This window comes from Moschus berezovskii, chromosome 12, assembly GCF_049115385.1.
Source record: "Moschus berezovskii isolate FMDL1 chromosome 12, NW_MosBer_1.0, whole genome shotgun sequence".
Lineage (NCBI taxonomy): Eukaryota > Metazoa > Chordata > Mammalia > Artiodactyla > Moschidae > Moschus > Moschus berezovskii.
The window spans coordinates 59,535,587-59,558,690 of NC_142471.1; the positions used below are offsets into that span (position 1 = coordinate 59,535,587).

At 39.7% G+C, this 23,104-nt stretch overlaps 1 protein-coding gene across 6 annotated transcripts in view; it reads right to left on the bottom strand.

The window, feature by feature from the left end:
• Positions 1 to 23,104, bottom strand: part of CPEB3 (cytoplasmic polyadenylation element binding protein 3) — a 201,638-nt gene that overhangs the window by 141,735 nt on the left and 36,799 nt on the right. For 2 of the 6 annotated variants that reach the window (XM_055425084.2, XM_055425083.2), the window contains exon 1: positions 12,006 to 13,206. In XM_055425084.2, the coding sequence (XP_055281059.2) occupies positions 12,006 to 13,160 (1,155 nt within the window). In that variant the 5' untranslated portion in view covers positions 13,161 to 13,206. Of the gene's footprint in view, positions 1 to 12,005; positions 13,207 to 13,233; positions 13,379 to 15,801; positions 15,960 to 23,104 lie in introns of those variants that run through there. The other 4 variants (XM_055425088.2, XM_055425087.2, XM_055425085.2 and 1 more) reach the window with 3 other exon arrangements.

Below are 23,104 nucleotides of genomic sequence, written 5' to 3' on the forward strand. Positions count from 1 at the left end.
AGGAATGCTGGGCTGGAAGAAGCATAAGCTGGAATCAAGATTGCTGGGAGAAATGTCAATAACCTCAGATATGCAGATGACACCACCCTTATGGCAGAAAGTGAAGAGGAACTCAAAAGACTCTTGAGGAAAGTGAAAGAGGAGAATGAAAAGGTTGGCTCGAAGCTCAACATTCAGAAAACAAAGATCATGGCATCTGGTCCCATCACTTCATGGGAAATAGGTGGAAAAACAGTGGAAACAGTGTCAGACTTTATTTTTTTGGGCTCCAAAATCACTGCAGATGCTGATTGCAGCCATGAAATTAAAAGACGCTTACTCCTTGGAAGGAAAGTTATGACCAACCTAGATAGTATATTAAAAAGCAGAGACATTACTTTGCCAACCAAGGTCCATCTAGTCAAAGCTATGGTTTTTCCAGTGGTCATGTATGAATGTGAGAGTTGTACTGTGAAGAAAGTTGATCGCCAAAGAACTGATGCTTTTGAACTGTGGTGCTGGAGAAAACTCTTGAGAGTCCCTTGGATTGCAAGGAGAGCCAACCAGTCCATTCTAAAGGAGATCAATCCTGGGTGTTCATTGGAAGGACTGATGCTTAAGCTGAAACTCCAATACTTTGGCCACCTCATGCGATGAGTTGACTCACTGGAAAAGACGCTGATGCTGGGAAGGATTGGGGGCAGGAGGAGAAGGGGGCGACAGAGAATGAGATGGCTGGATGGCATCACCGACTCAATGGACATGAGTTTGAGTGAATTCTGGGAGTTGGTGATGGATAGGTAGGCCTGGAGTGCTGTGATTCATGGGGTTGCAAAGAGTCAGACAGGACTGAGCAACTGAATTGAAGTGAATAGGTGGTAATTAGGTGTCCATGCTAGCCTATAAGTAGTTAATTGGTTACAAAGCTAAACAACAATAAAACACCTGTATCATACCAGCAACATTGTTTCTACATGAAAAACGTAAGATCTCTTGGTATCTTGCAGGTCTATCATTGAGATTTAGGACAAATGCTCCTCTACCTGTCTAAACTTCCAATTTTTACCCTCTCCTCTAGCTCAGTCGATAAAGAATCTGCCCGCAATGCAGGAGACCAGGGTTCAATTCCTGGGTTGGGAAGATCCCCTGGAGAAGGAAATGGCAACCCACTTTAGGATTCTTGCCTGGAGAATCCTAAGGACAAAGGAACCTGGAGGGCTATAGTCCATGGGGTTGCAAGAATCGGACACGACTTAGCAACTAAACCACCACCACCACCTCTAGTCTACTCTCTATTCTCTTCAGTAGGTTATAACAGCAGGAAAAGCAACAACAAAGACACGAATGGGAGAGGGGAAATATTTCTCTGAGGAAAGGAGGTCACATATATTTGCAATTTCTGCATGCAGTATTTCTAACTGAACTAGAAATGGATCAACAGCCCTCTTTTGAATCAAAAATTTCTAGTCCAGAAAAAAAGGAAAAAATAGAAAACAAAAACAGATTAAAAGACTTCTAGTCCATTTATTTATTCAATACATGAGCATCTACTAAAGTTGAAGCTTTGCTTAAATTACTTTTCAGGTTTACCCACAAGTTCCACCTTTCCAATAAAAAAAAAAGAGCCCATAGTATATTCACCACCAGTGATCAATAAGCCCATAAACTTTTGTCCTACCAGGTTACTTACAAGTCTACCTAGAAATGATGAGTTTGTCCCCTAATCTTTTTAATGTTAGTGTTATTGTAAGTATGTGATTTAATATATATAAACCAATTAAATAAATGCCAAAAAATTATGATGAGATGTTAATTTGAGTGCTCCAGAAAAACCTAGATAAAAGAGGAGTTAGATGGCTTCTATTTAGAAAGTTCTCAAATTATAGTTAGGGAAAATTCCTTTGAGGTATGATGAGGGAGAAAGAGAAAGTTTACAAGATGCCTAAGTTTTCATCTTTTAAAGGTATAATGGGTGCCTTGACAGCGCTTTTATTCTACATCTGTGATACTTAATCATTTTCAGGTTATACAGTCCTTTAGTAATTTAATGGATGTTAAAGCCCACTTCTCTCCCTAGAAATACAAATGAACAAACACACAATTCTGGTGGATCTTATACCCTGTCCCCATCTCTCCTTCAGCCTCTCAGAGAGAGCTCATCTCCCTGTGGCTCCATGGATCTTAAGCTTCAAAACATTTCATCATGTTTACATCCATTTAAAAAACTAAGCATTTTATTAGTACAGAAGAGCTAAATTCCATAAGATCTAATCTCAACTTTGCTAAGACCTTATTAGTGATACTTCAGCCTGGCTAATAACATATACTGACCTCTCAAGTGAGGTTATTCAACTTAAGTAATAAAGGATGCCAGGTCCCGTTTCTCTTAATTCTTATTACTCTCCCATAAAATCAATTGGTTAGCAATTCCTTATAGCTTTTGCAATGCCAGCTGTAACCCATACATAAGATGACTACTCGGCTAACACATATTCTAATTCTCAGAGTACCATAAAAAAAAAAAAAAATCAAGACTAGGATCAGAAAAAGCTCTTGACTTAGAACGGTAGTTATTTCTTCTCTCATATTTCATGTTTTAATAAGTAGTCCACAAAGTAATCTATCTTAATAAGGCCTTCTTCCTATGCATTAAGAGTCACACAAAAGCATGGGTGGATAAGAAATGTCAAATTACTTTCTCAAATATTCCCAACACATAGTTTTCCCTCCTGAAGTTCCTTCACTCTAAACCCACCTGGGTTTATGAGTCATGAAAATTCTAATCTGCCACTATTAAGCCTTTTCACCTCTAAATCATCCTTCCCAGCTGCCTAACCAAAACTTGAACAGTCATTCTAAATGCCTCCTTCTCCTTTATTACCCACATCCAAGCAACCACCACTGCTCCAGTTGGTCTCCTAACTCACTTCTCAAATCTGTGGCTTCCTCTCAGTCACTTTAGGTCCTTACATGTTAACTGGTTTCCCTGCTTATGTACAGTTCCTGAACATCCATATCCCAGAATAATCTTTCTGAAACAAAGATTGATCACTTCATTGGCCAGATTAAATCCTTGCAATGGCTTTCTCAGCTTAAAAATCCTTCAGTGTTCCTACTGAAAAAAGATGAAGGCACAGAAATGCTGGAATGTCCTTTGTGATCTGACCCTACCTACATCTCCAGGCTCATCTCCTACTAGTCTCAGCACTATGCTGAATCTTCTGCTTCCTCAAGACACCATGTTGTGTGTGTGTGTGTGCGCGCGCGTGCGTGTGTTTTCCTGTGACTCTGTTTTTCCCTCTGTTTAAAATAAATCTTTGCTGCAATGCCAACCATGATGTCCTGGTCTGTCTGTGGAATCCTATCCATTCACCTCTACATAAAAAATTTAAATGCCCAAAGATGTTCATGACACCATTATGTTTAACAGTTAAAAACTGAAAAGGGAAATCCTCCAAATACAAATGTAATTTGTTAAACTGCAAGCGATTCCTGTGATGGACTGTTATTCAATAATAAAAAAAAGTTTATAAATTTAATAGTATGAAAAGCTAAAAAATATGGAAATAAAATTATTTACAATAAAATCATCTCAACCATATAAAATATACTATACATATAATACATTAAAGACAGAATTATCAGAAAATGCACCAAAACTTTAAGAATAATCGTTTCTGGGTCAAAGAATGATGGCCACTCTTTTTCCCTCAAGTTTATAATGAACATGTATTACTCTCAAAATCAGAAAACATTTGAAAATATTTTTAACTACAAAAGACTTTCCTAGAGCCTTTCCAGCCCACCCCTTACCCCTTCTCCACAATTTAATGTGTCCTTCCTCTGATTCAACCACACATTCTCCTTGCTGTGTGATATCACCCCATTATAAAACTTACCATCCTATATTTTAGCTCACGTTTGTCAGAGAGTTGGGTGAGGACAGGCTATGGCTCAGCTTTTATCTGCAGTGCCTGACCTTGGGTAGCAGCCAGTTAAATGTTTATAAGATGAAATTGCTCTTACATTGCTAACTACATGCAAATGACCAATAAATACCTTATCGATCACTTGTGAATCATTCAACAAATATTTACCATGTGCCTAAAATATCCCAGGTACCGTTACAACCCCAAAAACACAACAGTGAAAAAGGTCCTTGTCTTTGTGGAACCTACATTCTAGTGTGGGGAAACAAACAAAAACCTCATCTCATTTCAGTGAGTAAGGAGTGCTCATAGGAAATGAGGGATGAGGGGGAATCACGGAATTTCTGGGGAAAGAGTGAAACATCAAAGGCACACTGAAAGAGCATTAAGTGTGTTAACAGACAAGCAGGTGTAGTAAAATGAGAGAACTGGACATAGAGTCAAAAGACCTCCTCTGTCACCTTACTAGTCTGGTGATAGTCTGAGTCTTAGGAGGATGATGATCCCTAATTTACAAGAATGTGTAAGGATTAAATAAAATAGTTTATGTGAAAAGGGTGAGGCCAGTGCTTGACATGCAGGGTCCCCTGTATTTGTTAGCTGAATCTGTTTGGAGATGACATCAAAAATAATACAACACCCACAAGCTGGAGTACATGGATTATGCCTGTGAACAAAGATGCCAAATGAAACTTAGTACAAATCCCATCCCTTTGATCAGGGAATTCTGTAATAGAATGTGATTAACAAAAATACCGCATAGGCTGTTTATCTGAACACAGGATTCTACCATTGATTACAATCACTTTAAATAACAATGTACCAAAGAGTTGAATAGTTTACCCGTAAAATCAAATGCAAACACATAAATAATGGATTCATGATCCAAAAATTGTCTCTCGGCCTTTCCCCACAATCTTTATTCATAAACCTCACTGGTCTTCACTATTTTTAATCCCCTGCATATCTAGTTTATATGTCTCTAGTCCAAAAGAGGAAAGGAAAATTTCCACAACAGATTGCAAAAGAGAGGTGCTTCTGAGCACATTCACTTCTTGTCCTTTTTAACTGCTGGCTATCTGAAACCTAAGAACTAGGTCTCCTGGGCTTAGGGGGTTAGAATGTCAGATCACTAAAATGTTTCCTCTGAAGTATTTAAATCCTTAGCTAGTCCCCAGACTCTATCATATACCTAAGATAGAATGTCTTTTGCCCCTTACATCTCTGCTTTCCAATCTCACAATCTTCAAATGAATGACTAGATGAACGGGCCGACTATAATCTACTTCTCTGTCAACCTCTTAGACCAAAGAATTGTCACCTTAATATTTCTAAGTGTTATTGTCAGAAGTATTCTGACGCTCATTCTGGTCACTTCAAATATTTATAACCTGATTTGGGAAGACAGGAATAAAACAGATCACCATGACAGGGTCAGTTAACTCCAAAAGAATGAGTTGATTAATAGTGAAGAAGTAAAGAAAAATTTAGCTCATAGGATACAAGTTAACGTTACCCTCTATTGGTTGCCAAAATTTCTTATGTCGAAGTAAGACCCTTGCTTACTTCTTAGCATACCAAACCTACAGAGTCACAGCCTAGAAACTACGTGAAGATATCCTTTATGACATTCTGTACATTTGCCTATGTTTTCATATTCTATGAACACCTTGTAGAGAAATACTATAGTGGAGAAGTCTTGAAAACGTTAAACATGCGGTATTGTAGAAAAGACAAAACTATAGCAACTTGTATTTAAATGTCTATTCATTCATTTAGTGAGCACCTACCCTCAGGTGTTCATGAACTTCTAGATGCTGGTTCAGTTGGTCACACTGGCCATTTAATTCACTGCACTGAATTCCTAAAGACAGGGAGTTAAGTTTTTTCTCCTGTACTTGACCTTGCTTTTGAAATAAGTTTGAACACTCGAGGAATGAAGATATTTGGCTGTACAAGTCTTATCCAAACAATATCAGTACACAACATTTCTTTTCCTCTGTGTACATTTATTCTATGATCACTTCAAATGATATAGGTGCCAATTTCTGTTTCTCTAACTCTGAAGACTGCTAACAACATTTCATATCATACAGTCATTATTTCTGAGGATTATGTAATAGTGCTTCTGGGGAAAGAAAAGTGGTCTTGATTCTAATATGCTAATTTACTGTATTATTTTAATTCACTAGTACTTCCCTACATCAAATTAGGTCAAAACATTATAATGGTTTCACATTAAGAAGAAGTTTACATGCCTAGTACTTGTAATGAACACCGAAGGATATGAAAACTAAATGTAACAGAACTGAAGCATAACAGATGCCTGCAGAACAAGCCACTTACAAGGTATAAGAACCAACTGCAGAAAATTCCCTATGAAGCCGGCTACTACTGCAAGCACAGGGATCTCTCCAGGAAAGCACCTTTGAAGCTGTAGCTAGAATATAATCCTCAACTCTCAAGATCCAAACTTGGGCCTCTATACTGAATTCTCTTTCTTATAACTATCCTGCTCCCTACAGAGTTTGGCGTGGTCTTCAGGGCAGTGGTGGTAAGGAGCTTCAGATCAGAGCCTTTGGGGCTCCAGAACAACCAAAATCTCACATTTGCATTGGTGACTTAGCCACAGAAGAAGCAGGTAGTTGCAAATACACACCATCCTTGTGACATAAGTCAGAGCACCTTCAAAGCACCATGACTGGTTTCTAGGACAGGTAGTCAGCATAACACAAACACAGCCTTTCATTGCTCTTCTGTCGCTGCTGGACACATCTTTCTAGGCCCTTTCTGCTTCCAGATGCCCACTAGCATTTAACCCTGGACTACTGGGTATCAACAAGCATGTCCTCTATTAAACTCAAACTGTCTCTAGTTACCAGTGGTTAGGCAGACATTTAAGAGCCATACCAGTATCTAATTTTCTGGACACCTGTATACATTCTCTCATAAAAGAAACCCAGAAGACAGGCTCTCTTTCCACTTCTGCAGACTTGCAAAAATGAAATCATTGGATAAATGACTTGATTCTAACCGCCAGTGACAGAGCTGGGGCTTCAACCAGCGTTTTCCTCATTCCAAACTTCAAAGGCTGTCCACTACTCTATATTCCCCTCCATTCCCTTCCTCAGTAAAATCCACAAGGCTTCATCAAATTTTTCATATTGTAGTAAGCACATTCTTTTGACACTTGCAGATCAAAACACTACAAAAACTATCTAAGCAATGACATCCTCCAAGTGGATAAGCATTTTATCCCTTATGCAGCCCTTAGAAGACAGAAAAATAGGCCAACCAATGGAGAAAGCTATTTAAGTAGAAAATTATGTCTTAGAAGATATCTAAACTCATTACAATTCTGAGAGCATATTTTTATATCAACTTGCTATAAGGTCATGAAGAGTTTAAAGCTAAGTCCTTTTCTACACGCAATTTTAAAGTATATAGTTTATATATTAATGTTTTCAGTAGTATAGAAAATCTTCCAATATTTCCTAACCAATGCCTCTTTTAAATAGAATATAGATACTGTGGCTTTTCTGGCATACATATTAAACATACCATAATAAGTTCTGAAACAATTTGTGGAATTGGGTGGACTTTAAGTGGTTTTGCATTAGAGCAGTAGTTAAGAAACCAACTATAGAAGGGTCTCTAGCTTTAAATCTAGGCCATACATACTATCCTTACTCAAAAGCAAGAATTAACTAGACAGTTTACCTCCTGAAAAGATAGTTTCAAAAATAAAAGAATAGGTAGATTGAAAATATTGATGTTTCTTCAAAATTCATTATGCATAGGCATATTTATTTTTTTAATAATTTATATTCCCATGAATTCATGTAAGGAATTTCTTTCTCTGTTACAGACAACCCACTAGCACAATTAACACTAAATTACATTTAAGTAGATTTATGCCAGAAAATATAAAATCTATAGAGTTGTTCTCAATCTGAGATAGAAAAAGACGGGTGGTATAAAGATAAAAATGCAGAGAGGAAGAATACAACTTGAATTTCTTCCCAAAAATACAAATTCAAAAATACACAGAATAAGTAAATATGTAAATAGGGAAAATTTTGATTACTGTTGAATCTAAATGGTAGCATATGGATGGGCACTGTATTTTTCTTCCTCTGCTTCTCACTATACAAAAGTATTTTAACAACACGATTTCCAGACTCTATCATAAAGTCAAATACAGATGCCACTCAGTCTCCTGCATGGTTAACTGATGTCCTGGAGGTATGATACACCTCCACAGGCTCTGGAGGCAGATCTCCTGGGTTCAAATCCCAACTCTGCCAGTTACTGGCTATGTGACTATGAGGAAATAATGTAAACGCACTAACCCTCAATTTCTTTGTCAGGATAATGAGGCTAACAATAATCCTCTACTTTAAAGGAGTTAAAAAAAAAAACTACATATGAAGTGCTTAGCAAAGGGCCTCGCTCATAAGTAAGCGGGATATCACCTCATTGTTACAGTAACCAGAGAGTACCTTCAGACAGATGAAAAAAAGACTAAATAACATTACACAGAAGTTTGGGGTTTTTCGTTTGCACAGGATGAAAAAGCAGTAATCCACACTATGATAAGATCATACAAAGCCTCTGGTCACCATTATAATTAGCAATAATCATAATTCAACATTTCTAAGGTACTTTACTAAGGGCCAAGAACTCTGTTAAGCACTTTATATGCAGCTTCTCACTGAACTCCTATGAAGCAAGTAATTATCATTATTCCCATTTTACAGATGATACACTTGAGGATCAACATGTATACACACAATTTACTCAAGATTACCAGGCTAGGAACTGGCAGAGTTAAGATGTGAACCTAGCAATCTGCCTCCAAAATCTGCTTCTGATAGAAACTACTCACCTGAACTTGAGAAAGCCATTTGAACTTTCATTTCCTCTTCTGGAAAATGAGCTGAGTAGTGGAACAGGTGCTCTCAAAAGTCCCTTCTAAATGTCTCTGGACAACAACAGTATCTAAGACCAAATTCATTACATATAGAAAATACTTCTGGTTCTAGTCCTTTTACAAACCTAGGCTTCTCTTTCTTACATAAATAAGAGAATGAAGCGTAGTATAATACCCCACATGGGGTAACTCACTGCTCTTGAGCTCTGATGGTGGGTGGTACAGCACTAAGAGCCAGATAGAGAACCTCATGAGACAGTTCCATAAATAAGTCCCTTTGAATGGAGACCAAAGAGAGCCTGATGTTAAAATGACTTGTACCTGACAGGACTAGTGCTACAGGGAAGTTAAGAACACACATCAACAAAATTAGCCAAAGTGCTAGCACCTTAGTTATACCACGCTTCCTCTCAGGACCTCAGTTTCCTTATTTATAGAAACGAGGTGGCTTCTAGGTACAAGTAATCCCTAAGGAAGGAGCCACCCTAACGCAGAGAAACCAATCAACTTTGTTAGAATTAAGGGAAGGGCATAAGAAAGCATGTGTAGTTCGAAAAATCACATTCAAATACAGTGACTGCTTTCACAATAGAAACCACAGAAGAAAAGTTCCAAAAACTATTTTATTAGTTGGTGAAAGAGGGAACCAGCATTGTTGGGAATGGGCAGGAGACATGGATTTTTTTTTTATTAAGATACATTAGTGTAGATCACTACTGAAAGCCCCTTTTAGCTCAGTCTGTGGAATAAAAACAAATTAAGTTGGTATTCTATGAAATAAACTCCTAGATTTAAAGAAAAAAGTCCTATTTATCAAAATAAATTTTTAAAAAGTCATTAAGAACTACTTAAGGCATTTTCTTTTTGTAGAAAAATGATTCAAATACATACACAAACATGCAAATTTCTGCACTCAAGACTCAAGGTATTTTTGTCTTTTTAAACTTGATATATTTACCAATAGAAACCTAGTCTGATAATATTCCAAGCCAAAACACAGCCAGGTTACTCCTACTCTGGTTCTAATATTGCTTCAAAATCCTAAAGCTCCATTTTAAATAATTTTTAAAAAGAGAGAGACATAAAGTCCATGTAATTCTTCCTAAGGCCAAATTTATAAAGCTCAATTTTCAATCAAATCTCTCCTCCTACAAATCTTTTGGCCATCTTTCCCTACTCAATAGCACTACCAGGGATGAAAAAACAAGAATCCAAACTCAATCCAGTCCATCTGGCTCTTATTAGCATGGCTGGTAAAGGCTTTGCTGAGAAACAACTGGCAATCCCCACATTACTTGTCAATATCAGTTTGGGGGAAATTTTATGGATTTAATCTCTCCCTAGTCTTCATTTCTGGAAATAATTAATCAAAACCTAGTTGTATTCAGATTCTACTCTTAGAAAAAGATAGCTGATATCTACACTATCAGCTTCCAGGCCCGAAATCTCTGTTAGATTTTAGGTTATCTTCTAAAACTAGATCTGGGTACAGGGCATTAAGAATAAAAAGAGAGACTGTTACAAAAAGAGGGGCTCTCCTATCAAAAGCAGCCTGCCTGTCTAGCCCCCCAACACACACACACACAAGAAAGCACATAGAAAAATTGGACTCTTCCATCCCTGAAGCGATCCTGTAAAAATCTGTTAAGATTGCCTCATTAAAAATGCTCATACACATAATTTATGGGTGTCAGGGACCCCCTTGATCTGACAAGGTTAAAAATTCTTGCTCAAGCTTACAGCATCATGTGCTTCTTAATATCCCTACCTCCTCCTTCATGGATGGGAGCCACGCCAAACATCACATCTTAAATGTAAAGAGCAATAAAATAAGGCTCCAACCGCACCTGATGCTTTAAACTAACGCTGTCAAATGTCGGTTCTGCCATTTTTCAGCAATGCTCAAAGGATTTCTGTTTCATTTCCTTGGATCCAAAGATCCAAGCTGGGTCTTATCCAGAGCCCTCCTCGCTCCTTCTTTCTTTTTTAACCGAGCCTGGAAGCCTATAGACAAATCAGTTTGTAAGTGAAGGATGAATGTTTTCCTGAGAACAAAGGCCTCCAGTGAACCCTCACCCTCACCACCCTTTTCCAACTCAAGATGTCTAGCACACTGCCAACTGATGTGGCCACGCACTGGATCAGAAAGCAAGTACAGAATAAGGACACTCCATTCAACCTTTTTGTCTGGGGCACTTCCTGAGTTTTTCACTGGCATTTATCACCAAGACACAAGACTCATTTTTCATTAAAGTTGCAAGACTTTCACTTTGCCCGGTTTCAAATAGTGTAATTGATCTGCACTGTCTTCTTAAATAACCCAACTGAAGGACACTGCAGCTTTAAATATTTCAGTGCTAGCTAGCAAATAGACTCCATTGCAATATGGCTCTGAAGGTCGCGTCCTATTGTCTCTATCCTCTGGATTAAAAAAAAAAAAAAAACAATTTCTAAGTCCTAGATAACAAGGGAAGGGTTACCCCTAGAATTTCCACTCTTCCATCTTGGTTCCTGATACAGTTCCAGTGTTTATTGGAATCTCACACTCTAATTTTCCCGGCAGGGGCAATATGCTGATTGCTATTAATGATGCCAGCACCTTAGCGAGACATAAACACATGTGTTCACATTAGTTTAATTGAGCATATGCAACTGTCTGAAATAGCACCACTCCAGGGCTGTTAACCCCTTGAAGAGTAGAGCCAGGGTGGTTTGGGAGTGGACGGCTTTCCAGAGACACCCTGAGCCCGGGATTGCATAACGTGAAAAGTGCAGCCACTGAAAACGACAGGAATCTCACTCAGCCTACTCAGCCTGGGACTATGCCGGCACCTTGCCATACACTTGCAGCTTTTCCTGTCAAAGAAGGTCAAAAGAAGAGGCACAAGCACGACGAAGAGAAAAAACAGGCTAAAAGAAAAAGGTCCGTTTCTATCTCGTCAGGGCGCATAAATAAGATTCCTCCAGCAGTCACAACGTTTCCCCCACCCTGTCCCCGTAGTGGGACACCCCCAGTGAACTGAAGGCTCCGGAAAAGGGCAGGGGAGTTGGCAATCGCTGCCTTTTTTAAAGAACCACAATCAATGGCCGATTAAATGGCAGGGAAGACAGGGAAAAGGGAGCGGAGTGGAAGCAAGGCGTATACAGGTGCACCGGAGCATTACCTGAAATGGCAACAGATTGTTACCATTATCGGTCCGGAAAGCGTTATCCTCCATCCAGGACTTGGAGGTGAGCGGGGCCGCGCGGGGGAACTTGGGCGGCGCGATCACGTTGCTGGAGAAGGGCTTTTTGAGCGGCGAGATGGGGTTGAGGGGCGAGGGCACCCCCACACCCACGCCCACGCCCACGCCGACCGCCCGGCGAGGGTCCCTGCCAGCCTGCAGGCCGCCCCACGGGTTGGACGGCGCGCTCCAGGCGGCGTTCACGCTCTGGTGCGTGTTCCAGCTGGACGACGCGGACGAGGCGGCGGCGGCGGCGGCTGCGGCCGCGGCGGCGGAGGACGAGGACGGCTTGCTAGTCATGATGGGCTGATGACCGTACGCCGCCGTGGCGCCCCTCTGCGCGTAGGGAGCCTGGCTGGGGCTAGCAGGCGAGCGGCGCTGCTGCGAGGGCTGCGCCTGCGGGGGCTGCGCGGGCTGCGCTGGCTGCGGCGCGGGCGGCGGCGGCTGCTGGTGGTGCTGGGTCTGCGCCAGGCCGATCTGCGGGGAGAAGGTGCCTCCGAAGACTGGGTTGACGTGGTGCGGGAAGTTCTGGAAGAGCATGGTCCCGTTGACTGGGGTGATCCCCTGGAAGAAGCTGTCCTCTACCGCGTTCGTGGTGCCTGTGGACCAGGTGCTGCCGAAGGACGGCGACAGAGACGCGCCAGGCGCCGCGGGCTCCTGCGGTGGCGGCGGCGGCTGCTGAGGGGGCTGGTGGAAACCCAAGCCCGGCAGGAGCGGCGATTCCATCTGCATCTTGTCGGGGCCGTTAGGGGCCGGCGGGGCCGCGGCGGGGCTGAGGGCCGGCACTGCGCTGCTGTCCTCCGGCTTGGGGGTCTCTGAGGACAGGGGCGTGGACGGGGCTTCGGCGGTGCTGGGCTCGGGCTGGGGCTGCTGCTGCTGCTGCTGCCGCTGCTGCTGGGGCTGGGGCTGGGTTTTGCTTTTGTCCATCAGTAAATCATCCTGCATGGTTTGCGCAGCTGAAACGGGAAAAAAGAGAAACGCGTTATTGTCAGCGTGTTCGTTAATGCCGCTTGCTGGAGCGGGCGGGTGTTTTAGTTGCGAAAATCCAGTGCCACCGCTACTAGCCAATTGCAATGCAAATCCATAATCTCCCATTTAGAAGAACAGGTCGGGCTGGGGTGGGGGAGCTCGTGCAAGGTCTCTAAAAATACTGTGAGAGCGTCTTCACCCTTTCTGATGTCTAGGTTCCTTTTCTGTATTAGTAAGAGATGTGCTTATAAGACAGAAAGACAGCAATTTCGCCACGTCTCTTTCCCCTTCACCGGAACTCAGAGCGTTCACCCTGCAATGAGAAACTGATTCTGGTTCCTGTTTTTTCCCAAGCACCACCCTCCCCCAGCTATTTGCATACGTCAATAAATACAGCTGCGTCCTTCAGCAAGGTTAAAAAGACACCACACACGACCCTTTCTTCCCCCTTCCCCGCTCGGGCACTTTAAAGAAACAGTAGTCTTATCCCCCTTGATTAGCAAACTGCTTTCTTGCCTCGATAATTGTTTCATTTAGCCGCAGCGAACCACGAGGGAGGAAATCCTTGGCATTTGTTAGGAGGACTCAACTGAACAACCATTCTCTGGCCTCCCAGAAGCTGCAGCTACTCCATTTTGTTAGGAGACATTTAAAAAAAAAAAAAAACAACAACCAACATCCTTTTTAAAAGAGGTAAAAATCTACTGAAACATTGCAAGTGCTTGCTTCTTGTTACCCTAAGGATTAGATGGGTGGTTTTTTTTTTTTTGCTTATTCTACAATGTTCTTACTTCCAATTCTGCCTCACAAGAGATTTCTTGGCATCTCAGTAGTTCAAGTCTCAACAGGAACCTGAGAATTTCTCTGCAGAGTGAAGAAATGTTCTCGTTGGATTTGAGGTCAGAGAGAGGGAGGGAGGAAAGAGGAGAGAGAAAGGAGGGAGGGGGACGGGGGACTATGAGATGAGGTGGGGGTGGGGCTTTAAAAAATCCCTCAGATTTAAGTATGAAGTCAAGATAATACTGGGGTTGCCAGATTTTTCATTTTTTTGAATCCTCCTGCTGCTGCCTTGGTCACAAGACTTTGGCAAATTTAGAACCTATTCTCTTATCACTAGTATTAACAGTGAAAGATTATGGTCTGAAGACCCTGAATTACCATATGCTAGCTAACGTGTTAAAAATAGCATAGTACAAAGTCGCAAATTCTCATACATTGTAATTATAGTGCATTGCCATCACTGCTTCATTTAGCCATATAAGGAGTGTGTGGTATTTTCCATTTCGCATAGAAGGGCTATATTCACCTCTGCCATACAGCCTGTTTTATCATTCAAGGATGAAAATAGTAATCGCTCAAAACCAGGAGATTTCCATACCCATAGTTATCACTGAGCTCGTTTGTCCTTTAGAACACGTTAATTGCTTTAAATATATGAATATTACAGTGCGGAGACCCTGAAAGCAAGTATTTTGAAATGTTCAAGGTGCATATGACCAAATATTTAATTATTTTTAGATGGTGATTCAGTATACTTGCAACAAAGTTATTAATATATTTAATACAGTTAATTAACTCAGATACTCAGAGAAGCATCTTTCTCAGGACACTCCTAAAATGGCATTCAGATACACACAGAAGTTCTGCCTTTGGATATTCTCATGATAATAACTGCTGTAAAATAAATGTGTTGGGAAATAGATTTGATACTGCTCTTAAGCAAAATATGTCAGACTAAGAAATGGGATTAAAAGTAGTTCTACTATTTTATTGAAGAATATCTTCAAAATGGTTAATATCTCATTCTAAAGTTTCATACATAGACAAAATAGTGGGCTCAAAGAAAAGCTTCACAGCCACCTTAACTCCTCCCTCCCCAACCCACCCCACCAAAAGAACCCAACCCAGTATAATACACATCACAAATGGCCAACTACTACCAATAAAACCTATTTAAGATTGGTTTTGTGTTCCTTAATTCCCTTGGTCTAAAATAATAACTTTGATCAGTATTGTAAATATGACAAAGAGGCAAGGAGAGCCTGGATTCACAGCAACACAAAGTTCTATTGTTGCCAAAGAAAATGGACATAGAGACATTTTTATACTTGGTTTAAGCAGTGCTGCAGTAAACCATTATAATCTGGAATTTGAGTCTCTCCCAGTAGGCTAGAATTGTCTTTACAATAGCCATATCATCATGGCTGAAATATGCATTTGACTATAATTTTAATATCACTCAGCTTTTCTGATGCTAGTACCAATGCCTTCTGTTAATGCCTTCAGTTTAAACTATATGTTTATAGTGTAAAATTAATGCTGTCCTATACCAAAAAAAGCCACAAAGTAAGCTAGACTCAGACTATTTTAAGGCTATAAATAATATTAATATATTAAATTTTAAAAAATTTATCATACTAGGAACACTCATTTCTCTTCTTAACATTTCTTAAAGACATTAATTTTACTTTCTGCATAAATTCACTCTGTCAAGGTCAAGACCCATCTTTAATAAATAAGACCCTTTTAAACAAAAGATAAGCAATAGATTAAAATAACATTTACAAAATTAATGTGCAATGTCAGTAACTGTTTGTACAGTCTATTCGTTTGGGTGGGTTTTTGTTAGTCTTTTTTTCTTTTTTCTTATTTACAGCAAAGTCCGGGAAATAGATACCTCCTTCCCCTCCCCCCACCACACACACAATAGATCTTCCTTTACATGCAATCACCCAATCTCAAGTAACAAATTCTTAGCAGCAGTTACCTTTGAGGGTCCAGTTTTTAAGGATCGATAAAATTAAAAAGTGTACAGTATTTATTTTCTTCTTTCAGGTTGATTATGTGACCGCTCTGGCAAAAGCACTTTGACAACTGTAAGAAGAGAGGGCATGCGCACACAGGGAACTGTGGGGGCTGAAGTCCTTCACTAGGTACTCTGCCTGACTTAAGCACGCTCAGCCACGAAAGGAGGAAGCCTTTCAAATACTGATAACAAGGGAAAGAGGTTGTGCCGGATTACATTATATCTTCCTAACCAATCTAAATCACGAGTTGTTAAGAGAAAAATAAACCGGTTTGTCAACTGATTTAGGAAGCCAGGTTAAAAGAGAGACTGGATTACAGGACTCAAATAAATAAACCCAGCGGAGCTACCTTAAATGGTATTAGAATGGTAATGACTGGGTAGCCAGCAGTAGGAACCCAACCACACCAAAAGAGGTGGGGTGGGGAAGAATAAAGAAGGGAGGAGGTGGACTACTAGGGCAAGATATTTTAAATCTTAAAATACATAAATACATGTAATACTTAAATACATGTAATATTATACTTAAATACATGTAATATTATAAAATGAAAAGTACCTTAATATTAAATATGATATTAACCTTGGAGGTCAGGTTAAAGATAGGTGTCAGTCATAAATTTTGGACATTATCTATCCACCAAGATTTCTATTTGATTTTCAATGAAGGTACAAATCACTTATTTCAAGATTCTATTTGATATGCTCTAAATCATATCTATTTGATATGCTCCTTATTTTACTTGTCAAAATGAAAGTTTACTTTGCATTATTCATACAATGATCAAATAAAATTCAACTCTAAAAAAAATTCAACTCTTTAAAACTAAAACAGTGTTTTAGTTAAATATTAAAAAACAATTTGACATGTTTATTGCTTCACTGCATAGGACAGTGACATCTTTATTCAAGGCAGAAAGTAGATACAGTTTCTTTTAAAACTTTTTTTCCCCTGATGGACATTTTTCCTATCTTAACCTCATTACCCCAAGGTGCAATCTCACAACACCTAAACATCAACTGGTGTTATCTATAGCTTCTGAGAGCAATACTTCAACTACCAGTTTGCTCACATAGGCAGAAGGTATTATCTCTTGTGGGATCTGGTTCAATGCCATTCAGGCAAGGGGTTCAGAATAAAGTCATTTGATGACTGTGCTGATTGAACTAAGAATTAAAAATGTCAAACATCATTTAAAACTATCTTAATTCTCTATTTCCCCTCTTCACCAATTAGAACTAAAGTAGTATTATCAGAGACTACCAATTTGCAGCAGTCAGTTGTCTTTATTTCTACTTATTTCCAAGGGAAAAAACAATTTAAAAAGAAAAAATCATTTTGAATCAATCTACTACAAGCTCTTTTTAAAAGAACTAAATAAATGGTCCTCTCATTCCTACTATGAACTTACTGTATACTCCCCATTTTTTTTCCTTCCTCTATCTTTCTAAGGAAAATTTTTCCTCCGCCAACATGTTATATGTACCATACTCATTCCAGAGTCTATAAGGATGAACTCAGTTAATCTTACTCCTGAAGACTTCCCTAAACTACCAAACTTCTACATTTTCAAGTACTTCAATAAAGTTTAAAAAAACAAAAGTTCCCTCATAAAATCCATATAAAGACTTGTTTTAAGAAATAGATTTTTCAAGATTATTTAAAATTAATATGCCAAGATTTTATTGGTAAGGTAGAAAATCTTATTATTCAGGTGTACTTGAAAATTGTTTAATTGGGCATTTATCAAGCCACCTGACCCCAAGTACAGGTCTACTAATAATACACACAATTAAGAAAAATAAACTTTGGTCTCTGACCCTTTGATAAATGACAAAAATAAATTAGCACTGCCTATACTTAACATAATTTTATTATATTTGAAAATGAACTATCTCTGCTCTTCCATTCCTAAAATGAACACTCAAATTCAAAAAGAAAATGACTCATATATTTATATACCAAGGTATAAATACATACCAAGCAAATGATAAATTATAGGAGGACTCCCAAAAAAAACTTTCCCTCCTGAACCCTTGTTTTTTATTTAACCAAAAAGGAAGCACTTTCTAAAATCGTGTCTTTAAGTCACAAAGCTCAACCACAGACTCCTTTTGAATAATCATGGAAAGCTCTAAAAATAGAGATTTTTGCAATTATTGCAAAGTTAATTCATTGAGATATACCTGGGTCAAATACATCTTTCCAGGCTTCCTTTTTTCCTTTCTTTCCCTACTTACATCTCTAATACAATTCTCATGAGTCCTGGGTGGTTGCTCCATGTATACTTGCTGGATAAATGAATAAATGGATGAATGAATGGATGGAAGAAGTATGGTTTTGGATTATCTAAAATAGCCAAGGTTTGAGTAATATTAAATTATTCTCCATTTACATTAAAAGAACAATTACTTTTTCATCAGCAGCAAGAATGGGAAGTGGTATAAAATAGATAACCATTTTGGCCCTTAGGATGCTCAGTAGTATACAGATCATTGGATGATCATCATGCAATAATATTTATTAAGCACAAATTAAACGAGTAACTTTGTTCCTATCAAAGAGTTTACAATCTAATAAAGACACACACCCTGCCCTCTACAGAAACTGCTTCGTTATAGCAATAGACTATCAGAGCTAAGTCCAAAGGATGTTTTGTTAGTCTTATCTTGCTTGACCTGCAGCAACATTGATCACACTTTCTAGATATACCTTCTTCCCTTGCCTTTCTTCAGGTTGTTCTTTGTTGGTTTTCTTACCTTTGGGGTATTACTCGCTTGCCCCCATATGCACACTCATGCTCTCTTTCAGTCTTCTTTGCTGACTTTGAGTTCCTCAGGACTCTATCCTAGGCCCTCTTCTCATCTCTATGTGAGTGGCTTCTCCAACTAAAGAAAGGACCATGCCTATCTTACTAACAGCTATATTCCCAACATATATCACTGTGCCTAGGACATAATAAATAGGTATTCAGTAAATATTTGTTGAATTAAATTTACAATTGTATGCAAAGGGCAACAATGCCAACAATACCTAGGTGAAAAAAAAAAAAAACCAAAAACTTAGAGGGACTTATACTACTAGATATCAAGATTTATTATAAAGCAACAGTAATTAGATTGTGTGGTTACTGGCACAAGGATAAGCAAATAGACAAATGGACCAAAAAGTCCAGAAACAGATCCACACATGAATAGTTCTTAGGGAACTGATGACCTAACCACTTGTCTTGGCCAGACACGATGATAACTGCTTGCCTGAGTTGTCCACAACAAGAGGTCCCAATAAGGAACATGGTCCTGCCTCCAAATACTAACTAGAATTCAGCAGAGGCCAAAAGAATGAGGAGACAACCAGTATCCCAGAATCCTTTGTGCTGGAACCCATCCTGGCTGAAAGATCAATGTGCCACCAGGAAGGACCCTGAGTCTGACTATGGACCAGAGATGACTGGTCATAGACAACCCGGAAACTAATCATAAAACATAAGACTACAAGCCACATGGCAGAGTAAATTCTCCAGGGTTCCCTTATCCTCCTGCTCTCCACTCAGGCACCATTTAACAATAAAGGCTCTTGCTTTTTCAGCACACATATTTCCTCGGACAATTCATTTCCGAGTGTTACACAAGAGCCCACTCTAAGGCCCTGAAAGGGGTCCCCCTTCCTGTAACATGGTGACCAGATTTCTGAAAACAGTGGTGAAAGGATGGTCTTTTCAATAAAGGATATTGGAGTTAACTGAATATCCATATGGCAAAAAAGAGACCTTCATCCTTACCATTCCATACACAAAAATCAATTCCAGATGGATTGTGGGTCTAAATGTAAAAGGTAAACAAGAAAGTCTTTAAAAGAACATATGAGAATATTTTCATGACATTAGAGTAGGCAAAATTTTTTTCAACAGGTTACAAAAGCAATAAATATAGAGGAAAATTTTAATAAATTAAACTAATTAAGAACATCTGTTTACCAAAAGTCAGAGTGAAAAATCAAAGGGAGAAATATATGCAATATTCAAAATAATTATAATTCAAATACATGAAGAACTCTTACAAATTAATAACAGTGAACATCCCAAAGAAAAATGGGCAAGAGGCTTAACAAAAGATACTCAAATGTTCTAAAAGCATATGAAAATGTGCTCTACGTCACTTGTCACCAAAGAAATATAAAATACAACCAAAATGCAAAAGCCAGAAAACACACAAATACCATATATTTGCAAGGAGGTGTTCATTTTGCAAAAGCTGAAACTGCAATACTTTGGCCACCTCATGCGACGAGTTGACTCACTGGAAAAGACTCTGATGCTGGGAAGGATTGGGGGCGGGAGGAGAAGGGGACAATAGAGAATGAGATGGCTGGATAGCATCACCGACTCGATGGACATGAGTTTGAGTGAACTCCGGGAGCTGGTGATGGACAGGGAGGCCTGGCGTGCTGTGATTCATGGGGTCGCAAAGAGTGGGACACGACTGAGCGACTGAACTGAACTGAAGGCCCCTGCTTATTTAACTTATATGCAGAGTATATCATGAGGAACGCTGGACTGGAAGAAGCACAAGCTGGAATCAAGATCACCGGGAGAAATATAAATAACCTCAGCTATGCAGGTGACACCACCCTTATGGCAGAAAGTGAAGAGGAACTAAAGAGCCTCTTGATGAAAGTGAAAGAGGAGAGTGAAAAAGTTGGCTTAAAGCTCAACATTCAAAAAACTAAGATCATGGCATCTGGTCCCATCACTTCATGGGAAATAGATGGGGAAACAGTGGAAACACTGGCTGATTTTATTTTTGGGGGCTCCAAAATCACTGCAGATGCTGACTGCAGCCATGAAATAAAAAGACGCTTACTCCTTGGAAGGAAAGTTATGTCCAACCTAGAGAGCATATTAAAAAGCAGAGACATTACTTTGCCAACAAAGGTCCGTCTAGTCAAGGCTATGGTTTTTCCCGTGGTCATGTATGGATGTGAGAGTTGGATGGTGAAGAAAGCTGAGCACCGAAGAATTGATGCTTTTGAACTGTGATATTGGAGAAGACTCTTGAGAGCCCCTTGGACTGCAAGGAGATCCAACCAGTTCATTCTAAAGGAGATTAGTCCTGTATGTTCATTGGAAGGACTGATGTTGAAGCTGAAACTCCAATACTTTGGCCACCTCATGCGAAGAGTTGACTCAATGGAAAAGATTCTGATACTGGGAGGGATTGGGGGCAGGAGGAGAAGGGGACAACAGAGGATGAGATAGCTGGATGGCATCACCAACTCGATGGACATGAGTTTGAGTGAACTCCGGGAGTTGGTGATAGACAGGGAGGTCTGGCGTGCTGCAATTCATGGGGTCTCAAAGAGTCGGACACGACTGAGCGACTGAACTGAACTGAACTGAAGGCAACTCATTCTCAAACACTGCTGATGGAAGTATAATTGAATTTAACTATACAACTACACTGAAAAACTATTTACTAGTATCTATTAAAGCAAATGTTCACACAACTTTCTTGTTCTTGTTCAGTCAACTCAGTCGTGTCCGACTCTGCAAGCCCATGGACTGCAGCACACCAGGCTTCCCTGTCTCCTGGAGTTTGCTCAAATTAAAGTCCATTGAGTCAGTGATGCCATTCAACCACTTCATGCTCTGTCATCCCTTCTTCTCCTGCCTTCAATCTTTCCCAGCATCAGGGTCTTTTCCAATGAATCAGCTCCCGGCCAAAGTACTGGAGCTTCAGTTTCAGCATCAGTCCTTCCAATGAATATTCAAGGTTTATTTCTTTTAGGACTGACTGGTTTGGTTTCCTTGCAATCTAAGAGACTCTCAAGAGTCTTCTCCAATACCACAGTTCAAAAGAATCAATTCTTCAGTCTTCAGCTTTTTTATTGTCCAGTTCTCACATCCATATATGATTACTGTTAAAACCATAGCTTTCACTATACGGCCCATTGCCAGCAAAGTCAAGTCTCTGCTTTTTAATAATTTAACCTAATGTCTAGGTCTGTCATAGCTTTCCTTCCAAGGAGTAAGCATCTTTTAATTTTATGGCTGAAGTCACCGTCCACAGTGATTCTGGAGCCCAAGGAAATACACTCTGTCACTGTTTCCACTGTTTCCCCATCTATTTCCCATGAAGTGATGGGACCAGATGCCATGATCTTAGTTTTCTGAAAGTTGAGATTTAAGCCAGCTTTTTCACTTTCTTCTTTCACCTTCATCAAGAGGCTCTTTAGTTCCCCTTTGCTTTCTGCCATAAGGGTGGTGTCATCTGCATACCTGAAGTTACTGATATTTCTGCTGGCAATCCTGATTCTAGCTTGTGCTTCATCCAGTCTGGCGTTTCACTGCACACAAGTTAAATAAGCAGGGTGACAGTATACAGCCTTGATGTACTCCTTTCCCAATTTTGAACCAGTCCATTGTTCCATGTCTGGTTTTAACCATTGCTTCTTGACCTGCATACCGCTTTCTCAGGAGGCAAGTAAGGTCGTCTGATATTCCCATCTGTTTAAGAATTTTCCACAGTTTGTTGTGATCCACACAGTCAAAGGCTTTAGCACAGTCAATGAAGCAGAAGTAGATGTTTTTCGGGAATTCTCTTGCTAGTCTATGATTCAATGGATGTTGGCAATTTGATCTCTGGTTTCTCTGCCTTTTCTAAATCCAGCTTCTATATCTAAAAGTTATCGGTTCACATACTGTTGAAGTGCTTATAGCTTGAAAGATTTTGAGCATTACCTTGGTAGTATGTAAAGTAAGTGTAATTGTGTGGCAGTCTGAACATTCTTTGGCATTGCCCTTCTTAGGGAATGGAATGAAAACTGACCTTTTCCAGTCCTGTGGCCATTGCTGAGTCTTCTAAATTTGCTGGCATATTGAATCCAGCACTTTGACAGCATCATCTTTTAGGATTTGAAATAGCTCACCTGGAATTCCATCACCTCCACTAGCTTTGTTCATAGTGATGCTTCCTACAGCTTCCTTGACTTCACACTCCAGGATGTCTGGCTCTAGGTGAGTGATCACACCATCATGGTTCTGTGTATTCTTGCCACCTCTTCTTAATATCTTCAGCTTCTGTTACATCCATACCATTTCTGTCCTTTATTGAGCCCATCTCTGCATGAAATGTTCCCTTGGTATCTCTAATTTTCTTGAAGAGATCTCTAGTCTTTCTCATTCTGTTGTTTTCCTCTATTTCTTTTCATTGTTCACTTAAAAAGCCTTTCTTATCTCTCTCTGCTATTCTTTGGAACACTGTA